The 21,300-nt window shown below is 37.7% G+C and overlaps 1 protein-coding gene across 2 annotated transcripts in view; it reads left to right on the top strand.

Moving 5' to 3' along the window:
- Positions 1–2,927: 2,927 nt before the first annotated feature.
- Positions 2,928–21,300, top strand: part of LOC144977365 (NADPH oxidase 5-like) — a 37,966-nt gene continuing 19,593 nt past the window's right edge. The window contains exons 1-8 of one of the 2 annotated variants that reach the window (XM_078922487.1): positions 2,928–3,998; positions 9,760–9,868; positions 11,818–11,968; positions 15,086–15,177; positions 16,150–16,268; positions 18,691–18,738; positions 20,046–20,226; positions 21,237–21,300. The exon at positions 21,237–21,300 is cut by the window's right edge and continues 141 nt beyond it. In XM_078922487.1, the coding sequence (XP_078778613.1) occupies positions 2,992–3,998; positions 9,760–9,868; positions 11,818–11,968; positions 15,086–15,177; positions 16,150–16,268; positions 18,691–18,738; positions 20,046–20,226; positions 21,237–21,300 (1,771 nt within the window). In that variant the 5' untranslated portion in view covers positions 2,928–2,991. The remainder of the gene's footprint in view (positions 3,999–9,759; positions 9,869–11,817; positions 11,969–15,085; positions 15,178–16,149; positions 16,269–18,690; positions 18,739–20,045; positions 20,227–21,236) is intronic. The other variant, XM_078922488.1, reaches the window with a different exon arrangement.

The raw sequence follows: 21,300 nt of genomic DNA, 5'->3' as shown, positions 1-21,300 counted from the left end.
ACATAGTGCAGAAGTAAATGGTTTGGCTTGTACATTTCTAGAGGATTGGTAATTTAGAATTACTATCAATAACGTATGAATGCTGAACTTAACAAGGGAAGGAATTCCACATCCTAATTACAATCGGAAGGAGTAAATAAGTTATACGATAAATAAATAAATATAAATAAATAATATTCCCTTTATTCATCCCATAGGGGAAATTTGTCTCAAGGGTGAATTCCAATGGAAGACTGTGCAGTGCCGCAAATTGAGCAAATTGAGGACGAGGTGACTTGCTCAAGGCCACACGGCCCAGCGGCGGGTGATCGAACTCGGTACTTTTCGGGTACGAAGCAAAGACCGTACCGCTGAACCACGCTGCCCCCTTATACAAAATATATGTAGGAATTCGTCATTCCGTCGATAGCAGCACTTATTGTCCACAAGATGATTTCCTCCTTTATTATTTACACTCACTTTATAACAAGAGGTCAATAGGGCAATCAACAATCTTTACGTTTATGATTATTTTATGGTACCAGAAGACGTCAATGTAAGAATAACAATGAGGCACTTTGGCCAGCAAGTCCTTGTGGATTGCCTCTTTTGGAAATAAGCCACACCTCTCCATTTCACCGAGTGTACAGATTGCCGTAAACTGTTTTTAAAAAACACATTTTTCAAAATTTGGCCAGAAATCTAGTCCTTCAAATATCGATCGATTAAAATTACCCTTACTTTGGCAAAAACTCTCAAACCTGGGACTTATTCAAAGACTTCACTGAAGTCCCAGGTTGGAGAGTTTTTTGGCAAGATGAGGGCCATTCTAATTGATCAATAATTGAATGGCAATTTTCTGGCCAAAATTAGAAAAACGTGTGTCTTTCAGAGTACGACAGCGTAGTTTAATGTTTGGATTACTCTGTTGTTGCCGAGTTAAAAATGCATCACCTTTTAGTTACTATGTTACCTTCGTGTTTCCTGTAGCCATGGATCTATGATAAGTCGATCACGAAATCGCTTTCTGCTTCCACAATTGAAAATCAACCTTTTCAACGTGAGATTTTTGTGATGGAAACTTTGTCTTTTTTTCATTCTTACGTTTTATGATGTCTGCAGTGTTCCTAATCCGTGCACGAACTTGTGAGTACGCGATAGGCATAACGTTCGGATTACAAAGCGTAAAATTGCAAGAACTGTTTTATTCTGCACCTCAAATAATTCTAGATTCGTGTTCTCTGATTGGAAGACATCTAGTGTAAATTATGATTAACAATAATACTTGTTGTCTGCCATATTTTATTTAGATTTAACGTTTGATAGTGTGACTCCACACATTGTTCTTGTTAACATTATAATATCATTCCGCGTCATTTTTGTGGAAAAGGGTAGAAACACGCGAATTGTTGTTTATTTCGTTTCTTATAATGGTTGGATTTTTATGTGACTGATAAAATAAATAAAAATAAAATTCCTTTTATTTATTCCCATGGGGGAATTTGTCCTTAGGTTATATTCCAGGGGAAGACTGGAATAACCCAAGAGTCAGCCGTAGTGCAGCGCCGCAAAGCTAGGGCAAAGTGACTTACTCAAGGCCACACAGCGCGGCGGGTGATCGAACTCGGTACTTTTAGGATACGAAGCAAAGACCGTACCGGTGAGCCACGCTGTGCCCCATATATTCTTAGGTCAAAGAGCAACAGTCAAGCAAAGAAAAATATATATTGAAATTACTCTAAGAAAGTATAATTTCCATACAAAAGTGGCAACTTTTCGGTGACATTCTAAGCCGTAAACCTGATTTTTTCCCCCCGTCAATAAAGCAATGACACACTATTTCTGTGGCCGACGTGTTCATATGTGCAGCACGCAATTGTGGGTCTTGTTTAATATTGTAAGTAATGGACAATATTTTGCGTCATGATTTCCATTACAGTTATGAGTCCATAATGAATTGGGTTATCATACCTGCAATTAAGTGTACGTTGTCTCTGGCCAAAACAAAGGTGCTCGGGGACATAAGGTTCAAGACAGAGACAGTTGGAAGGTCTTCACAGCCCGAATAAGAGAAAAGGCTGAAGCGGCGAAGTTGGATGACATTGAGAGCGGAAGGCTTTAAGTCAAGTAAGTCAACAGACGGGAGGAATGGGCAGACATTAATTTGTCATCGCAGATTGCGGGCAGTCAACGTCAATGAGGACGACGCTAGATAGTAAGTAAGTAAGTTAAGGAAGTAACAGATGGTCTTGTTGAAATTATATCACTGACGACCATCTTGAAGAGTATTGTATTTTTAAACTGACGTCATGACTACATTTTGTGATTATGTTTGGAAATATATTATGGGACAATGCGGATCAGCGGTACGATCTTTGCTTCGTACCCGAAAGGTACCAAGTTCGATCACCCGCCTCTGCGCTGTGTGGCCTTGAGCAAGTCACATTGCCCTAGCTCAATTTGTGGCGCTGCACTGCGACGGGCCTGGGTTATTCCAGTCTTCCCTTGACAAATTTCCCAAGACAAATTTTCCCTAAGGGATGAATAAAGGGCTTTTTTTTGTCAATCTGAGATTGTAAATATCATTGTTTCCTTTTGTATTTCCCAGATTTCCCAATCAAGCATTGGTACTAAAAAGAAAACAGACTTGAGAACAACGTATTGTGAACAAAAAATACTTTGCACCCTAATCCAACATCACATATCAATCACATATCCTTCTATCCATCACATGACCATCTATCCAGCACACGACCATTTATCTATCACATGACCATTTATCCATCACAAGACCATTTATACATCACATGACAATCTTATCCATCACATGACCGTCTATCCATCACATGACCATTTATTCATGACATGACGATTTATCCATCACATGACCATTTATCCATCACATGACCATTTATCCATCACATATCCTTCATGTTCAACAGTTGACAGTTAAAACTTATACAGACAGTTTCCCTCAAATGGGCCAGTAAAACACTCGTCACAATTCCCATCATGCTCGGCTCAAAAGGAGCGAAAGATTTAACTTTAAATTCTAAACAGCCGTCGCCGTCAATCAGCGCGGGTCAGAAAGGTACATACTTTAAGACAGGCGAAAGACCGTCTGCTTTCTTAAACTCCATTTATGAAAATGACGAAGGACTTAAAGTTCATTCAAAAAACTCCAAGGCGTCACAAAATTCGACCTTTTCTTTCACAAATCTGAGACAATCTTCATCTTCGTCTGCGGAGAGTAACAGTTCAATCAAAACAAAACAATCCAAGAATGAATGGACGGAGGGTGGAGTGAAATCATCTTTGACAAAATCATCACCAAAAACAACAACGATCACAAAAGGAACAACAAAATCTTCGATGTCCACCAACACAACGCTGAAGCAGTCTTCATCAACGGCAGCTCCTCCAACAACAACAACAACATCATCGAGAACAACTCTACAATCGTCTATTGCAGCAACAACTGCAACTTTAACCTCACCATTGACCACACCATCGTCTTTATCAGTAGCCCCAGCATCAACGACAGCAGCAACTACTGCAACAACAATAGGTAGCCAGAAAAACAAACAACAGAACAAATTTGGTAACTTTCTCTACACCAACCGTTCATACGACAATGCTGCTCTCCTTGAGGACAACGCTTTACAGCCGCAACATGTCAAAACTTCAACAAAGGTCACTTCGAAAAGTCTTACCTCTACAGTGAACTCAAAACCTACGAAAACGAATTCGTCCTCTAACAAAAAAGCCATCTATTCTCTCGCTGGCCGGGTTCCATTGTCTTATAACGTTACAAATGGTTTCACTAGTCACCATAAAGAATCATCGTTGTTTTCTTCAGCGTCATTAAATTCCTTATCTCCCACCACAAAACCTTCATCTATTTATTCTCCATCATCATCGTTATCTCAGTCGTCATCGTCACCAAATCTTTTGTTATCATCGGCGTCATCAACGACTGATTCTACAGACATACCAGCCAAATCAAGGGCGGTAAAAACGTAAGTTTTGGTGTTCCAATGATTTTCGTCTTTCCAAAAACTTTTATTTTAATCCCGAGACCAATTGTCTCGATCCAATTATTTTTATACCTCAATCTTTCCTAACTTTCTAAAAGCAGTGCGGCTATGTGGTCTTGTGGTATGACACTCGCCTTTGGATCGCAACGCCCTGGGTTTGAGTCCCTCTTGGAGCGTCGCGTAGTTGAGTCTTTGGAAATGGCTCTTTACTCACATTATCTCACCATACTTAGGTGTGAACTGGGTACCTGGTAATTAACAGCGTTGTCTCCGTCGAAAAAAAAAAGTGTAATATCGCCTATCAGGCGTCATGTCTTGTCCTGCATGTTAAGTGTTGCTGTTGGCTAGGTAGGGACGCCTTGTAAAGCGCTTTGAGCACGTTTCATGTATAATGCTCTATATAAATACTCGATGAGATTAAAATAGGAGTCATTAAATGAAGTCAACACATGAGCAAAATTGATCTCGATGTCATGTGATGTAATAACATGTAAGATTTCAAATTCAATGTCTCTATAGATAGAGTGAAGTTGACCTCACTCGAGTCTTTGTTATTGGTTTTTGCCATCCGCGTTTATGAGTAATTCTCACTTAACTGTATTATCCAGACGAGAAAAGTTCATGGTGATACATAATTTTGTGTGTTGGTCCGTTATACTTCCGGAAGGCAATGTTGTGAGCTTCTTTGCCAAGCGCACTCCATCTATTATAAGTACAGATAGAATGAAGTTAACGTCACTCGGGTCTTGTTATTGTTTTTTGCCATCCACGTTTATGATTAATTCTCACTTAACTGTATTATCCAGACTATAAAATGTCACGGTTATACATAGTTTTGTGTGTTGGTCCGTTATATGTACTTCCGGATGGCAATGTTGTGAGCTTCTTTGCCAAGCGCATACTAGCTATTGATGCCTGTACCTTGCCCTTAAAGAACCCTCCAAAAAGATGAGATAACAAGGCCTTAATTACACTCCGGACCCATTTCTAAAAATACTTATTAATCATACATTATTCCCATTTTTTAATGTTTTTTTTTGCGTAATAAAAGAATCTTTTTATCAATTATTTTTTATCAGAAATTAATATTTTTTAAAAATCAAAAACAGATCTTTTATCATAAAATAATATTTTTTATCACAAATAAATCTTTTTATCATAAAATACTGTTATCATAGAATAATTTTTTTTTAAAGCAGAGACAATAACTTTTCAGCCTTTATAGATAATATGCGCTTGGCTAAGAAGCTCACAGCACTGCCATCCGGAAATATGGATAGAACGAAGCTGATGTCAATCGGGTCTTTGTTAAATTTTTTTTTTTTTTTTGCCATCCGCGTTTATGAGTAATTCTCACTAAACTCAACCAGACTATTAACGTTAAAGACAAAGTTTTGAGTGTTGGTCCGTTATACTTCCGGATGGCAATGTTGTGAGCTTCTTAGCCAAGCGCATACTATGTATAACGAATCAACAAACTATGTGTAATCTTGAATGTTTATAGATAGTTCGAAGATGACGTAACTCTGGTCTTTGTTATTGTTTTTTGCCATCCGCGCTTATGAGTAATGCTCACTAAACAATATCAACCAGACTATAAACGTTTAAGGTTACACAGAGTTTAATAATAATAATAATAATAATAATAATAATAATAATAATAATAATAATAATAATAATAATAATAATAATAATAATAATAATAATAATACTTTATTGCATCCCAAAAAGGAAGTTTTTTTGTACAGACGTGTTATAATTTACACAATAAGATAAAAATACAATGGAAATAGGATGTATATATAAAAAAGGAGCAGCTCTATAACCAGAGCTGCGCTTTATAATATGAATAATCTCAACACTGTAAAATAGTTAAAACTGTCACTATAAATTGAAAATTGAAAAGATTGCAAAACAAATAAATTAATAAATTAATATTTATATTTTTTTAAAGTAAAAATGAGAAATAATTATATAAAATGATTATTGCTTGTTGTTATAAAGCCTAATACTGGACAACAGAACAGATTTTCGGTGTCTCTCTGTTTTCGTTGAAATAGAGAAAGGGCGACCACTTCTTTCTGACATAATAATTGATGGTCTTAGTGGATGATACTGGTCATTTAATATTTTAGTTATTTTATTTATACAAAATTTTTCGTATAAAAGATCTACATCGTCAACATCATTTATATAGCGTTTAATGGATTTTTTAATATTTGAATTTATTTTGTTCCTTTCCACTGCTAAGCAATTGCCTCCCCAAGCTGTTATACAAAATGACAAAACACTTTCGATTACTGCTCTATAAAATAATGTGCAGAGGGTTTGATCTATTCTAAACTGAGAGAGTTTTGATAAAAAATATGTACGTCTGCACATCGTATGCCTAATTATTTTCAAGTGTTCATCCCACTTGAGCCTGTCATCAATCGTTACACCAAGGTATTTGTAGTGAGGAACTCGCTGGACGAATTGGTCCTTTAATTTTAACGGTTCTATCGGTTCCTTCACTCTCCTAAAGTCAATCACTAGCTCCTTTGTCTTGCTTATGTTAAGCTCTAGGTGGTGGGCATCACACCAAGACACAAATCTATCAATTTCTTGCCTATAAGCCACTTCGTTGTCATTTGTTATGAGGCCTTGTAGAGCGGTGTCATCTGCAAACGTTATTAAAGGTACACTCAGGTTTTGACTTCTACAGTCATTCGTGTATACTGTGAATAATACAGGGGACAATACACAACCTTGAGGAGCACCAGTATTTGTAGTTATACAGGAAGATTTGTTTTGTCCTAATTGAACATACTGTGCTCTCTCCGTAAGAAATTCGAGCACCCAAGCAATTATATACTTGTTTAAATTCAGACTAGTCAATTTTTGAACAACCAACTGAGGCAAAAAGCAATCTGCAATAGCTCTTAGCGTGATCTAGATGCCTGTAGATGTTGTTTGTAAACAGCAAAATGGCATCCTCTACGCCACGTCCTGGTTTGTAAGCAAATTGATGACTATCACTCAATGGCATAAACTGATTCCTACTTTAAACAAGAACAAGTTTTTCTAAAGATTTCATGACTATTGAAGTCAATGCAACAGGTCTGAGATCGTTCATAGTTTCAAGTTTTTCTTTTTTTTGGAACAGGAATAATTTCTGAAGTTTTCCAAATTTCAGGGATCGAAACGCATTGAAGGGACCGGTCAAAAATATGTGTATAAATGGGGGAAAGCTGATGGGCACATTCTTTTAATAATTTTCCTTTCAATCCATCCGGCCCAGCAGCCTTCCTCTCGTTTAGTTTCGAAAATACGAATCTCGTTTCCTCTTCACTGACCTCAATAGTCATTTCATCTTCCAAAGCCCTGTCTAATTTGTGTTTTTCATTTTCAATATCAAATTTGTTTGCTGTGTCGAAACGTGAATAAAATTTATTTAAAGTTTCAATTTCGATATTTTCTGATATAATCGTGGGCTTTGGATTATAGTTAACAGCAGTTTTAAGCCCCCGCCACGTGTCCCGTATATCCCCAGAAGAAAAGCATTTTTCAATTTTATTTTTGTACTTGTCTCTACAACTAGATATTACCCTCTTTATCTCTTTTTGTTTTGTTTTCAGATCTTTTTTGTTTCTACAAGTAAAGAGAGTTTTCTTTTGGTTCAATAAAAGTTTTAGATCTTTTGTTATCCAAGGCTTGTTGTTAGGATAATATTTTATTTCTTTTTTACAAGACACTAGCTGTTCACAGAATTTTAAATACTCACTCACACAGTCATTCAGCTCATCCACACTATCACATGATTCGATAAAAACATTCCAGTCAGTGCATTCAAAACAACCACGCAAATCTTCACACACACTTCCGTTCCAGATCTGTACACTTTTCTTTACTGGTTTTACACGTTTGAAAACAGGGCGGTAGGTGGGGAGTAGCAAGAGCATGCAGTGGTCAGATAAACCTAATGGGGCACGGGGTAAACATTTATAACTATTTTTAATATTACACAGGAATAAATCTAATGTTTTTTTTGTCCATTGTCTTGCTGTCCGCGTATTGATGAAGTCCCGGGAGAGTAAAATCGTTGCATTGGTTAAAATCGCCAGTGACCATCAATACGGCATCGGGTGACTTAATTTGAATGTCCTGTATTTCTTTCCTCAAAATATTTTTCGCTGTGGTGTTGTCTGATGATGGTGGAATGTCGACGTTGATGATGATGACATGAGTATATTCCCGGGTAGATAATATGGTCGTGACGAAACAGTAATAAATTAAATATAATCGTCACAATACATTTTCATTATCTGACAGTTATTGGGGTGGCACCATTTGTTGTTAATATATGTGCACACCCCACCCCCAGTTCGTTTATTTACATTAGTCCGATCTCCTCGAAATAGTGAATATTGTTCAATATCAAAACGCCTTTGGCGCTGGCTTCCGGCGACAACAGACGTGTTGTGAATGTTTACCTATTTTCTACACATATTTTTATTCATTTATCATTCAATCGTCGGAATTTACGCCTAATTTTTTAATTCAAAATGGATGTGAAGTATATTATATTGTTCCTGATTTTTATATTTATTAGTATATTTATAAGCATAAATGGTGTTTTAGCCTGTAATTTTGCTGCCAAAAGCCTATCGATAACTTATACTCCAGAGACTGGAGACTACTCTTTTTTTGTGTGTGTTGGTCCGTTATACTCGTACTTCCGGATGGCACTGTTGTGAGCTTCTTAGCCAAGTGCATACTATCTATAGATAGTTCGAATATGACATCACTCAGGTTTTTGTTATTGTTTTTTGCCATCCGCGTTTATGAGTAATGCTCACTGAACTGTATTAACCTGACTATAAACTCCTTGGCCAAGGAGTTCACAACATTGCCATCCGGAAGTATAACGGACCAACACACAAACTCTGTGTAACCATGAACTTTTATAGTCTGGTTAATAAAGTTTAGTGAGAACAACTCACAAACGCGGATGGCAAAAACAATAACAAAGGCCTGAGTGACGTCATCTGCATACTATCTATAGTCGGGTCAATACAGTTCAGTGAGCATTACTCATAAACGCGGAGTCAAAAAACAATAACAAAGACCTGAGTGACGTCATCTGCATACTATCTATAGATAGTTCGAAGATGACATCACTCAGGCCTTTGTTATTGTTTTTGCCATCCGCGTTTGTGAGTTGTTCTCACTAAACTGTATTAACCAGACTATAAACGTTCATGGTTACACGGAGTTTGTGTGTTGGTCCGTTACACTTCCGGATGGCAATGTTGTGAACTCCTTGGCCAAGCGCATTCTATCTATATGATAACGGTGGCTACGGTCTCATCGGGTTTTAGTGTCGGGCTATAAGTAAACGATGGCTATGGTCTTAGCGGGTTTTAGTGTCAGGCTATAAGTTAACGATGGCTATGGTCTTAGCGGGTTTTAGTGTCAGGCTATAAGTTAACGATGGCTATGGGCTTAGCGGGTTTTAGTTTCAGGCTATAAGTTGACGATGGCTATGGTCTTAGCGGGTTTTAGTGTCAGGCTATAAATTAACGATGGCTACGGTCTCAGCGGGTTTTAGTGTGAGGCTATAAGTTAACGGTGGCTATGGTCGTAGTGGGTTTTAGTGTCAGGCTATAAATTAACGATGGCTACGGTCTTAGTGTGTTTTAGTATCAGGCTATTAGTTCACGGTTGGCTACGATCTAACCCCCATGTGTTTATTGTTTTACAGCCCAGATTATCTGTGGTTGTCCAGAGTGGAAACAGCCTTGAAGTCTTTGACCAATGACAAAACTCACGTGACCGGTGACCAGTTGAAAAACGTCTTACAGGTCAAAGAGGTGAGTCCTGACTTGAGAATAGATGCTGTACCCTTGGTTAAGAAACTCACAACATTTCCATCCGGAAATATAACGGACCACCACATAAAACGACGTGTCACTTTAAACGTTAAAAGTCAGGACAATAGAATTCAGTAAGAATTACTCATAAAAATGGATGGCAAAAGCCTCCGCGCTTATGAGTAATTCCCACTAACATGTATTAACCAGACTTTCATCGTTTAATGTTTACACATCGTTTTGTGTGTTGGTGTTACATTTTGGATGGCAATGTTGTGAGTTTTTTCGCCAAGCGCACATCTTTTGACCATATTCTTTTTTTTTTTTTTTCTTTTTTTTTGGATAAGCTATTGTTAGAACGAGAGTCTCGATAGCTCAGTTATTAGAGCACTCTCTTCACACGCAAAGGAATGGAGAGCGATTCTGGGCGAAGTCGAGATTTTAAAAATTATTCCCCTGTCTAACCTGCAGTGAATTTGTAGCTGCGTCAGTTAGATCTGGCTGAAAGTACTTTGTGATGTACTGGCGTCTCATCAAAAGAATAACAAGCAATTGCTATTGTTAGTTTCACGCTTCAGAAACCGGGATAAACTCCTACTGCCTCTGAAGAACTTGATTATTAGAAACAGTAGATGACCTCGAACGTTTGGTACATTAACCCTCTCCATACTAACTATAGGAAAATCGTCACATTCGCAACGAAACAACCAACATTTTTCTTATTCAAATGTCTTTTATTGTACATCATAAAATTTAAAGAAAATGAACAGTGTAATGGAGAGCATGTTTTGCTGAAGAAATAATTTATCGCAAGAACTTTACTGCTATTGTGTTTGAGTGATAAAAAACATATTTTTGTGTAAGTTGGGTGTGAAGTTTTGGGGAAAATCCTGAAAATGCTGGTAAGGAGAGACTTAAAGAACCAATAGCGGTTCAGGCACTCCGATGCCAGATGTTCTTGGTTTGAGTCCCGCTCTGGGGCTCGCAAAGTTGAATCCTTGGGAATGACTCTTTATTCATGTCGTACTCGGGTGTAAAATGAGTACCTGGCCGGTAATAGCATTGTGTCCGTCCAACCCCCCCCCCCCCAAAAAAAAAAAAAAAGATTGTATTAACAAGGCTTCACAGGCGACATAGCTCTTTATTCACAATCTTCCACCGTTCTCGGGTGTAAAATGAGTACCTGGCCGTCAATACCGTTATCTCTGTCTGAAAAAAAAAGTAAAATCGCCGAACAGGCGTCATCATGTCTCGTCCTACATGTTAAACGTTGTTGTTGTTAGGGACCTTTTGTAAACCGCTTTGAGCACGTTTAATGGATATTGCTCTTTTTTTTTTAATTATCCGAAAAATAAATTTTTAATTCAACTGCGTAAGAGCCAGAAGAGTAGATTTAAATGATTCACCAGTGGTGGCCGAAAGGGGGGGGGGGTTGGGGTTGGGTTTTTTTTTTGGGGGGGGGGGGGGAGTTGGTGGGGGCGGGGCGCGGGGTGTTTGTTTTGGGGTGCTGTTGTTTTTTGTTGTTGTGTTGTTTTTGTTGTTGTTTTTGTTGTTGTTTCTTTCTTTCTTTTTTTTTTTTATTATTTTTTTTTGGGGGGGGGGGGGATGATTGTTGGTGGTGATTCTCGTCCGGGATGGTACCTGAACATCGTTTTCCAACTTAAAAATTTAATTTTTAAAAAAGATAAGATATCGTCGCCTAGGAACTCCACGTAAGAATATAGATAATTCATCAAACAAGATGTCTGGTGTCAACAGGAGTCACTTATGTTGTCCGAGTGAGCAAATTGGGGGTTAATAATCTTACCTAAGGAAAAACAATGAAAGTGCCCAAAGCGGGGCTCGAACCCGGGACCTTACGGGTCTTAGTGCAATGCCTTAACCACTCGGTCAATTCACCCCCCTACTCAAGCTAAAACAGTATCCCATTTTTGTCTCGTTTTGTTCAGTCTTTTATTTCGGATAGATTCGTGCAGCTGTTCGACAAAGACACGGATGGAAAGATCTCGAAGGAGGAGTTGATGGAAGAGTTGACTGCCCTTGTCAAAGGAACCCAGACTGACAAACTACGATTTTTATTCCAAGTCTACAACACCAGTGGTAAGTTGGGTTGCTTTTTTTTTTTTTTTTTTTTGGTTTGTTTGTTTTTTTTGGGACGCGGGGGGGGGGGGGGTGGGGGGTGTTTTTTTGTTGTATTTTGTTTGTTTGTGTTTTGTTTATTTTTTGGTTTGCGCGTTCGTTTTGGGAGGGGTTGTTGTTTGTTTGTTTTTTTCGTTGGGGAGGGGAGGTGTTGGTTTTTTTTTTTTTTGGGGGGGGGGGGTTGGAAAGGGGGGGGGAGGGTTTGGAAGGGGGAGGGGGTAAAATTGTTTTGTTTTCTGAGTTGTTTTTAAAAATCTGTTGTTTTTTTCTTTGATTTTTTTTCTCTCTTTTATTTCTTTCATTTTAGATGTTTGTTTGTTTTTTTGGATTTTCCTATTTTTTTTTCTCTATACTAGTAAAAAGCCCGCAATTTCGCGGGGAAAGAATTATTTTCATTCGATATTGCCTGGATCATTTTCTTGCTTAGCTTGATTACGATTAGATGCACATTTTAATCGATGTGCTTGTCGTCGCTGCCATGCTTTATTCGGCATGATTTTAGTTTATCAGTCAGTAGATATCAATATCAATAAGTCACAAATCTTTACCACGCTTGACTTGGGAGGCCTTCCGAAAGCTCATACAAAGGGAAACAACTTAAATAATATTCCCTCAACTAACCCCCCAAAAAAGTATGACTAACCCTAATAGAAAAAAAAACCCTCGGACTGCTTTGCACTACCTTTCAATACTTCACAAATTAGAATGGCGGCCGAGAACAAAACAATGGTCAAATTATGAAATTTTAAACTTTCACAAATCTATCAAAGTTTGTTCTAGAGTTTTTAAAATGCTTCTTTGTGATGACAAATTGAATAAATAAACGCCTGACAAAAGATCTACAGTGAAAATACAAATTGAAAGAATACCGGGGATGTACGAGCTTTCGGAATGTCTCCCCCCCCCCCTCCCCCTAGCACCTTTACTAAGACGTATGACTAACCCTAATAGAAGAAAAAAATCCTCACAAATCTATATGATGACAAATTGAATAAATAAACGCCTGACAAAAGATCAACGGTGAAAATACAAATTAAAAGAATACTGGGGATGTAGGAGCTTTCGGAATGTCTTCCCTTTACCTAACTTATGTGAGGTCAAATGAAAATCTGAAGCAGACGCGAAAAATATCAAGTTTGTTCGGGCTAGAAGCTAGACAGATACAATTGACAGTTTGCCGACAACGTTTAATTAAATATTTCCCAGGGCAATAATTATCACATCGATGGCATAAAAACGACCGTAATATCAGCAGTAATATTAGTTGACGTTTTTAATCGGTGAAACTTGTTTAAAATTTGTGTCACCTTCATGTGATCAAGTGAATAATATCACTATGAATGCCACGATTTGCTGAAAAATGCCAACACACACACACGTGTATACACCACACACAACACACACAAACACACACGCACACACACAAACATAAACGCAATTAGAACATACTACTACATAAAACACTGATCACCGCTAAATCAACAACACAACGGAAGTAATAATAATACTTGATGTCATAAATAGATGACGCAAACTGACAACTTTTTACAGTGACGATATATATCTATATATATATATATATATATATATATATATATATATATATATATATATGTGTGTGTGTGTGTGTGTGTGTTTGTGTGTGTGTGTGTGTGTCAATATAAATCGCAATATCCACGAAATGAGCTCACAGCGCTTTACAAAGGGTCCCTGACCAACAGCAATAGATGACATAAATGATTGGCGACAGCCTGTTATTACACACAACATGGAGGCGAGAAGGCCGAAGGCTAATGCATTGCACTGTGCCCAGAAGGTCCCAGGTTAGAGACCCATTTTCACGCACTTTCAGTTTAGTTTTGCTCTTGGATAAGTTTATTAAACTCCAATTAGCTCACTTGACGCAACGTGGGGGATTCCTGCAGACATCAGACGTTTGTTTTATTGAAACAAAAAAAGCATATTATGGCAGCCCTGTATTGATTTTGATAAACAAAAGCATCTTTGATGCAAGCCGACATCTTATTCAGATTGGATTAACTTTCACTCTTTTGTTCTCAACCTTTGTAAGAATCAGAAGAGATTAGCCGTGATGAGAGACACATGTTGGCCAAGTGAGTTCATTGGGATTTAATAATCTTATCCAAGATAAAAAAAAATAAAATCGAAAGAGCGTGAAATTGGGGTCTAACCTGGGACCTTCGTGGAATTTCTTGGCAAGGCCATCTAAAATGGTGTGTTTGCTTTGTTTTTTTTTTTTTGTTTTTTTTTTGTTTTGTTTATTTGTTTAATTTTTTAAATTATATAATAAATTTATCAGTAGACCTTCAGAGCCATTAGGCCCATGGAGCCGGAGTTTATCCCGGTCTCTATAGCGTGAAACAGACAATAGCAATTGCTCGCTATCCTGTGGATATGACGCTAGTCTATCCTAATGTACTTTCCGCCAAATCTAACAGAATCGATTTCGTATTACCGGAGACAGGCGATATAACATAGAGACGCGAAACTTCTGAAATTGCAATAGGATTTTTAATAGCAGACGATGGGGATCTATGTCAGGTCGTGTTTAGTCGGTAAACATCCTCCCGCTCATAATTTTATATCAGAAAAAAAAAAATCTCGACCGCACCCGGGATCGATCTCGGTCCCTTTGTGTGTGAAGCGAGTGCTCTACTAACTGAGCTATCGAGACCCCCCAAAATAACAGGGTAAGTCCCAGTAAGTCGGGAAATCGGGAATTTTTCAGGGAATCGGGAAGTCGGGGAAAAAGTCGGCGATTTTCTGGTACAAATGTACCAGTGTGTGAGAGCCAACATTGGGGGCTTTCCACCTGTCCAACATGTAGGTACCCGTCGTGGTAACGAGCCCGAAACCGAAGATATCTAGTTGAACGGTGTGTTGTGACGAAGCTTCCGGGTGGGTTTGCGACGGTGCACGAGTGCGGTACAGAAGTTGCTGATTGGGTCAATCGTCATAACATAGTAGTGTGATCACCATTAGACTAATCATGAAAAGCTGCTGCCAACTTTGGTTGATTTTTTAACCATATAAACTTCTAATCGATGTTTCCTCCAGGCAAAGGACACATTTCTCGAATCGAACTCCAAAGTTTCTTCACTAACTTGATTCAAGAATGCAAGCTTCAAGTGAGCTCCGATAATATACAGGTACATATAACATTTATAGTATAGAAACGTTATAATATAACAGACTGATAGTCACCGTCTATGTCTTTTCAATGAAAATTCTCTCTCTCTCTCTCTCTCTCTCTCTCTCTCTCTCTCTCTCTCTCTCGCTCTCTCTCTCTCTCTCTCTTTCTTTCTCTCTCTCTCTCGCTCTCTCTCTATCTATCTTTATCTCTTTTTCGCTCTCGCTCCCTTTATATACCTATCTTTATCTCTAAAAAAGAGCTTTTATATAGCGCAATATCCACTAAATGTGCTCAATGAGATTTACAAGGGGTCCCTGACCAACAGCAACACGTAACATGTAGAACGAAACATGACGCCTGTTAGGCGATATTACATTTTTTCTGACAGAGACAACGCTGTCAACGGCCAGGTACTCATTTTACACTTGAGTACGGTGAGAGAATGTGAGTAAAGAGCCTTTTCCAAGGACTCAACTATGCGCCGAGCGAGAGGCTCGAACCCAGGACCTTTCGATCCGAAAGCGAGTGTCATACCACAAGACCACATAGCCGCACTATCTATCTATCTATCTATCTATCTATCTATCTATCTATCTATCTATCTGTCTATCTATCTATCTATATATCTATCTACTCATCTATCCATCTCTGTAATATATCTATCTATTTATCTATATAAATATATATAGTCATCTGTATCAGTATATGACTATCTATATATCTTTCTATTTATCTATCTGTCTATCTATACTCTGTAATACATCTATTTATCTGTATAAATCTATCTAGTCATCTGTATCTGTATATGTCTATCTATCTATCTTTCTATTTATATATTTGTCTATCCATACATCTGCATCTTTATCTGCCTATATTATTGTTGATCAGAATTATACTTTACATTTTATTTTATAAATAACTCCTTTTATCAAAATGTTGAGCACTATTATGTCATGGTTCTTGTTTTTATAATTTTATATATTGACAGGCTTTAACCAACGCATTCTTTCAAGCCGCTGACAAAAACAGAGATGGCAAAATTACATTTGACGAGATGCAGACGCTGCTCGAGAAACGGCCTTCCATTGTTAACAACATTGCCATTAGGTAAAAAAAATGATTATTCTTCCCCTCCCTATAGAAGGAACGAAATTGACGCTAGTAGTAGTAGTAGTAGTATTAGTATTAGTAGTAGTAGTAGTAGTAGTAGTAGTAGTAGTAGTAGTAGTAGTAGTAGTAGTAGTAGTAATAATAAGCCTCACAATCCGAGTGATGCTTGCTGAGAATTGGGTGATTCAGTCATAGTCGATGAGTATAGCTGCTCTCTCCATCCATGTTGTTAATTGTTTCCATTGGTCACGGTCCTGGGTCAGAGTTTTGAGGCTGTCAAGATCTTGTTGTGACTTTAGTACGAAGGGCATTGCAGTTTTTCTTAGTTCTTCAGGGATTAATTCGACCTCATCTGAATCCAGAAATTTATGATATGTAGAGAGATCCTGGTTCAGGGTAGTTACTATTGATGTTGGTGGTCTCTCTACATATTTGTTGCCATGAAGGAAATATTCTGTCATTGCAGTTTGGGCTGGGATGTTATCTTCTCGACATAAGATGTGACCAAATAGCCTCCATTGCTGTTATTTTATTTATTGTACTCAGGCGTTGGACCCTGGTTCTTTCATAGAGATCAGTGTTTGTAATTGTCTCTGGCCAATAGATTCCGATTACGCGACGTAATTGTTTGCGGTGGTATGAATCGAGACTTTCTAAGTTCTTTTTTGTGAGGCCCCAGGTTCCACAATTATATGTCAATATCGGAATAATCAGTGCCTCGTAAATCTGTATTCGTTTATTCTCACTGATTATGTTATTTCTATTCGATAAATTTTGGAGTTGGTTGAATGCATTGGTGTCCAGCTGCTTTCGTTTTCTGATGTCTTCATTTTCGTTGATCAAATTTTTATGAGTAGTTCTCACTAAATTGTATTGATTAGACTATAAACGTTTGTGGTTACACATAGTTTTGTGTTTTGAACTTTATATCTGGATGGCAGATGTTGTGAGATTTTAATTAAACACATAACATTAATTAATAGAAACACGTAATGATATCAAGTTTACAATCATATTTTGTGACGTCAGATTACCAAGCGTTAAATTTCACTATAATTAGATTTTAAAAAAAAAAGAAGTAAGCTTTTCATCTAAATATGTTTTGAAAAAGTTATTTTGTTCAAAGATGACGACATCAGAATCGATTGAGGGGTAGAATAAAAGATTTCTTTCACTCTTGTCTTTTTGAGATTAGAACTTTGTTTGAAACAATGCGTACTCACAAGCTCGTGCAACGTTTGGGAACACTTCAGGAATTCTAAAAAATAGCAAGAGTGTAAAAATCTATTATTAGATTACTCTTATCACACATAAATCTATATCATATGAATGGAAATGATGTCACTCAGTTCCGTGTTATTTTCTTAGACCGCCAGTCGTTTGGTGATCAGTTCTTATCCAATTCTTTCACTCAAACTATAAATTATGTTTATGTTGCATAGTGCTGGGTGTGATTGATCCGGTGGGCAACACGGTAAGTATTTTGCTTACACTCATAGTATCAAAATTACTCTTGTAATGACAAGTTCCTAACCATATTCCTTAGGCGTGTATGTTTTTGAAAATAACTCAACTGTACTTAATTCTGCTGAAGTCTGAAAAAAACAACAACACGTACTTAAAACTTTGGCCATAAAACTCGTCCTTCAGATATCAATTGATGAAAATGGCCCTTATCTTGTCACAAACTTTCAAACCTGATGCGTAGCCAAGTCTTTCTTGCAGTTCAAGGTTTGAGAGTTTTTGATTAGATAAGTGTCATTTTAATCGATAAGTTTTTGAAGGACGAATTTTCTGACCCAAATTTAAACTGCATGTTTGTTCTTGTTTTTTTTTGGGGGGGGGGGGGTTTTGTTTGTTTGTTGTTTTTTTTTTTTATTGTTGTTTTTATTTATTTTTTGTTTTGTTGTTTTTTTTGTTTGTTTTTTTTTTTGTTCTTTTTTGTTTGTTTTGTTTTTAATTATTTATTTTTTTGTCAGTGTATGACAGAATTGATGGTATGCGTATTTAAGCCTTGCACTGTGTGAATGAATATTTGATAGAATAATTTAGCTTCCATTGGGTAATAAATGCAGCATGGTGGGGCGTATTGAGCATGGTGAATACGTGGAAATGCGTTATATAAATTGTGGTATTTATTCATTCATTTCAATTGACGGGCACATCATATTTGCAGGTCTGATAACCGAACGCAAGTACGGACTTGATTTAATATTGTTGGAATGGACACTATATTGCGTTGGTTTGAAATTACTTCCATTATAACAATGAGCCCGTAACAATTTGAGTTATCAGACCTGTAAACAAGTACGCGTCGATTTCAATCCATGATATAAAATGTTCCCTATCTCCACCCCACCCTCCTCACACCCCTCATAACCCCCCCCCCCCCCCCCCCCTTTTACCCTCACACCCAAAGCACACTGTTACCATCAGGTTGTGACCTTCATGAAGACAGCTGGGATAAGTAATGACTATTTTATCTGTCATTTTGTATTTTGGAAGTTTCTATCAAATACTATGATATTCATTTTATTTTTAACACCAATCATTTTGACTGAGGAAGGGTTTTGAGTCCGAAACGTTCAATATTCAGTATTTTGTTCTTTTTCAAAGCTGTTATATATTCGTTTTGTTCATTGCCTTTTACGGTCCACAGCTTCTAGCAGTCTGAAGCGGCAATAAGGTTTTAATAGATGACGATAGCGATGCGTATCTATGTCAGATCGTGTCAAGTCGGTAAACATCCTCTCTCTCATAATATTTATATGAAATAAAATTGTAATTTGGCGCGGGTTTTTTCGCAGCTTTCAATATTCAGTTAGGTGACTTCTTCTCACTAAATTCTCTCGACTATAAACGTTTTGTGTATTTGTACGATTGATATACTGGGAAGAATTGGTGTGTATTTTATTTTTAAAGACATACCATAAATTCACAAATGCCATGTTTACCGACTTGACATTGAATACCCACATAGGGAAGGAGCTCCTAAGTTTCATGTCTCCATATTTTCATTTTAGTCTCGGGTATCACTTTGACTAGTGAAAATCCATTAGAGTTATTGATAATATGCATCTTATATATTACCATATAACCACCCTCACCGCCAATCCCCCCCCCCCCCCCCCCCCCCCCCCCCCCCGTCCTCCCACCTCACCCCAACCCATTCCCCCAATCAGCGCGAGAAAAGTAAAATTGTAAAACAAATGAAACCTTATAATAATTGCATGGGTTGTGGTCTACGTGCCCTTATTAGCAGGTCTGATAACCGAGCGCAACTCTGAGCTTAATTTAACATTGTTGTAATGCTAGTATATTGTGTTGGTTTGGGGATATCTACATTTTTCTTTTACAACAATGAGCCCATGACCAATTGGGTTATCAGACCTGTGAATAAGTACACGTTGGGAGTGGTCTTACAGATATTATAGGTACGTATTGGTTTATAATTTGCATGTCATTTTAAAACTGCCTTTTATTTTTGCTCTAACTGTACATCAACATTAGTATTTTAATTCAAAACAAAATGTTGAAAATATCATTTTATTTCCACGATACATAAATCAATAACTTTTAAAATCAACAATAAATTATGCCTTTTCCTTGCATTGGTTTGAGAGTATTTCCATTACAACAATGAGATCATAATCATTTTGGATATCGGGCCTGCAAATTACTACACGTTGGTTTGAGAGCATTTCCATTATAATTACAATGAGACCAAAACACATCGGGTTATCAGACCTGCAAAGATGCGTTTTTTTGTTTCAGACCAATGGGTCGCCAGTTCTTGGACGAGGCGACAATGGGACGCCGATTCCGCTACTTCTCCAAGACATACGTCCATAACAACTTCAAGAAAATCATCACATACATAGTCTTCATCATCATCAACCTGACGCTGATGGGAGTTTCGCTCTATCTCTACTGGGACAAGAACGTCTGGACAAAAGTAAGAAATTATTGCTTGGTTTTTATTCTAGTTACAGACCTTAAAAAAGCAGCTATGTGGTCTAGTGGTATGACACTCGCTTTCGGATCGGAAGGTCCTGGGTTCGAGCCTCGCTCGCTCGGCGCTTAGTTGAGTCCTTGGAGAAGGCTCTTTACTCACATTCTCTCATCGTACTCAGGAGTAAAATGAGTACCTGGCCGTTAACTGCGTTGTCTCTCCGAAAAAAATTGCAATATCTCCAAAAAGGCATCATATCCCGTCCTACATGTTACATGTTGCTGTTGGTCAGGGACCCCCTTGTAAAGCGCTTTGAGCACGTTTAGTGGATATTGCGTGATATAAAAGCTCAATTAAAAATAGAAAATTAAATTACACACTTCCGTCCGACATCGAGAGTTATCGTCGCCTAGGCATTCCACGAAGGAATCTAGATTAATTCGTCAAACAAACACCTCATGTTTCCAGGATTCACCCAATGCCAAATTGTACACAGTGAGCAAATTGGGAGTTCCCAAGGAAAATAAACAAAAGTGCCTGAAGCGGGGCTCGAACCCGGTACTTTATGTGTCACAGTGCAATATTTTAGCCACTCGGCCACTTTCCTACTTGAATTTTTTTTAAATTGTAATTTTCAGAGGAAAAAAAATATTTGTTACTATCATGGAGTTTTCAAATAAATAATTTGGCCATACCATCATTACCCAACTAGAACTCTGATAAACTACATATTTTAAAACGTGTCAAGAGAACCCGTCCTTCAAATCTTGATCGATATAAATGGTTCTTGGCAAAAACTCTCAAACCTGGGACCTCGCGAGGTCTTCATTGAAGTTCCAGCCAGGTTTGAGATTTTTTTGCCAAGGTGAAGGCCAGAGAACCAGCTCACTAATCTATGACTGGATGGGATGCAATTATTTTAATATCTAAATATTTCGCACATTGTTTTGGTTACGTCCGGGTCAACGTATACTCTTTTACAGGTCAGATAACCCATATTTTATCCCATCCAGATTGCCCGTTCTTGTGGTCTACCCCTCAATTTCAACTGTACCCTGGTCCTGGTACTGATGCTGC

This window comes from Berghia stephanieae, chromosome 7 (genome assembly GCF_034508935.2).
Source record: "Berghia stephanieae isolate SIO BIC M18660-M18661 chromosome 7, UCSD_Bste_1.3, whole genome shotgun sequence".
Taxonomy (NCBI): Eukaryota; Metazoa; Mollusca; class Gastropoda; order Nudibranchia; family Aeolidiidae; genus Berghia; species Berghia stephanieae.
The sequence above is the reverse complement of the archived record's forward strand: the minus strand, read 5'-3'. Positions and strand labels throughout refer to the sequence as shown.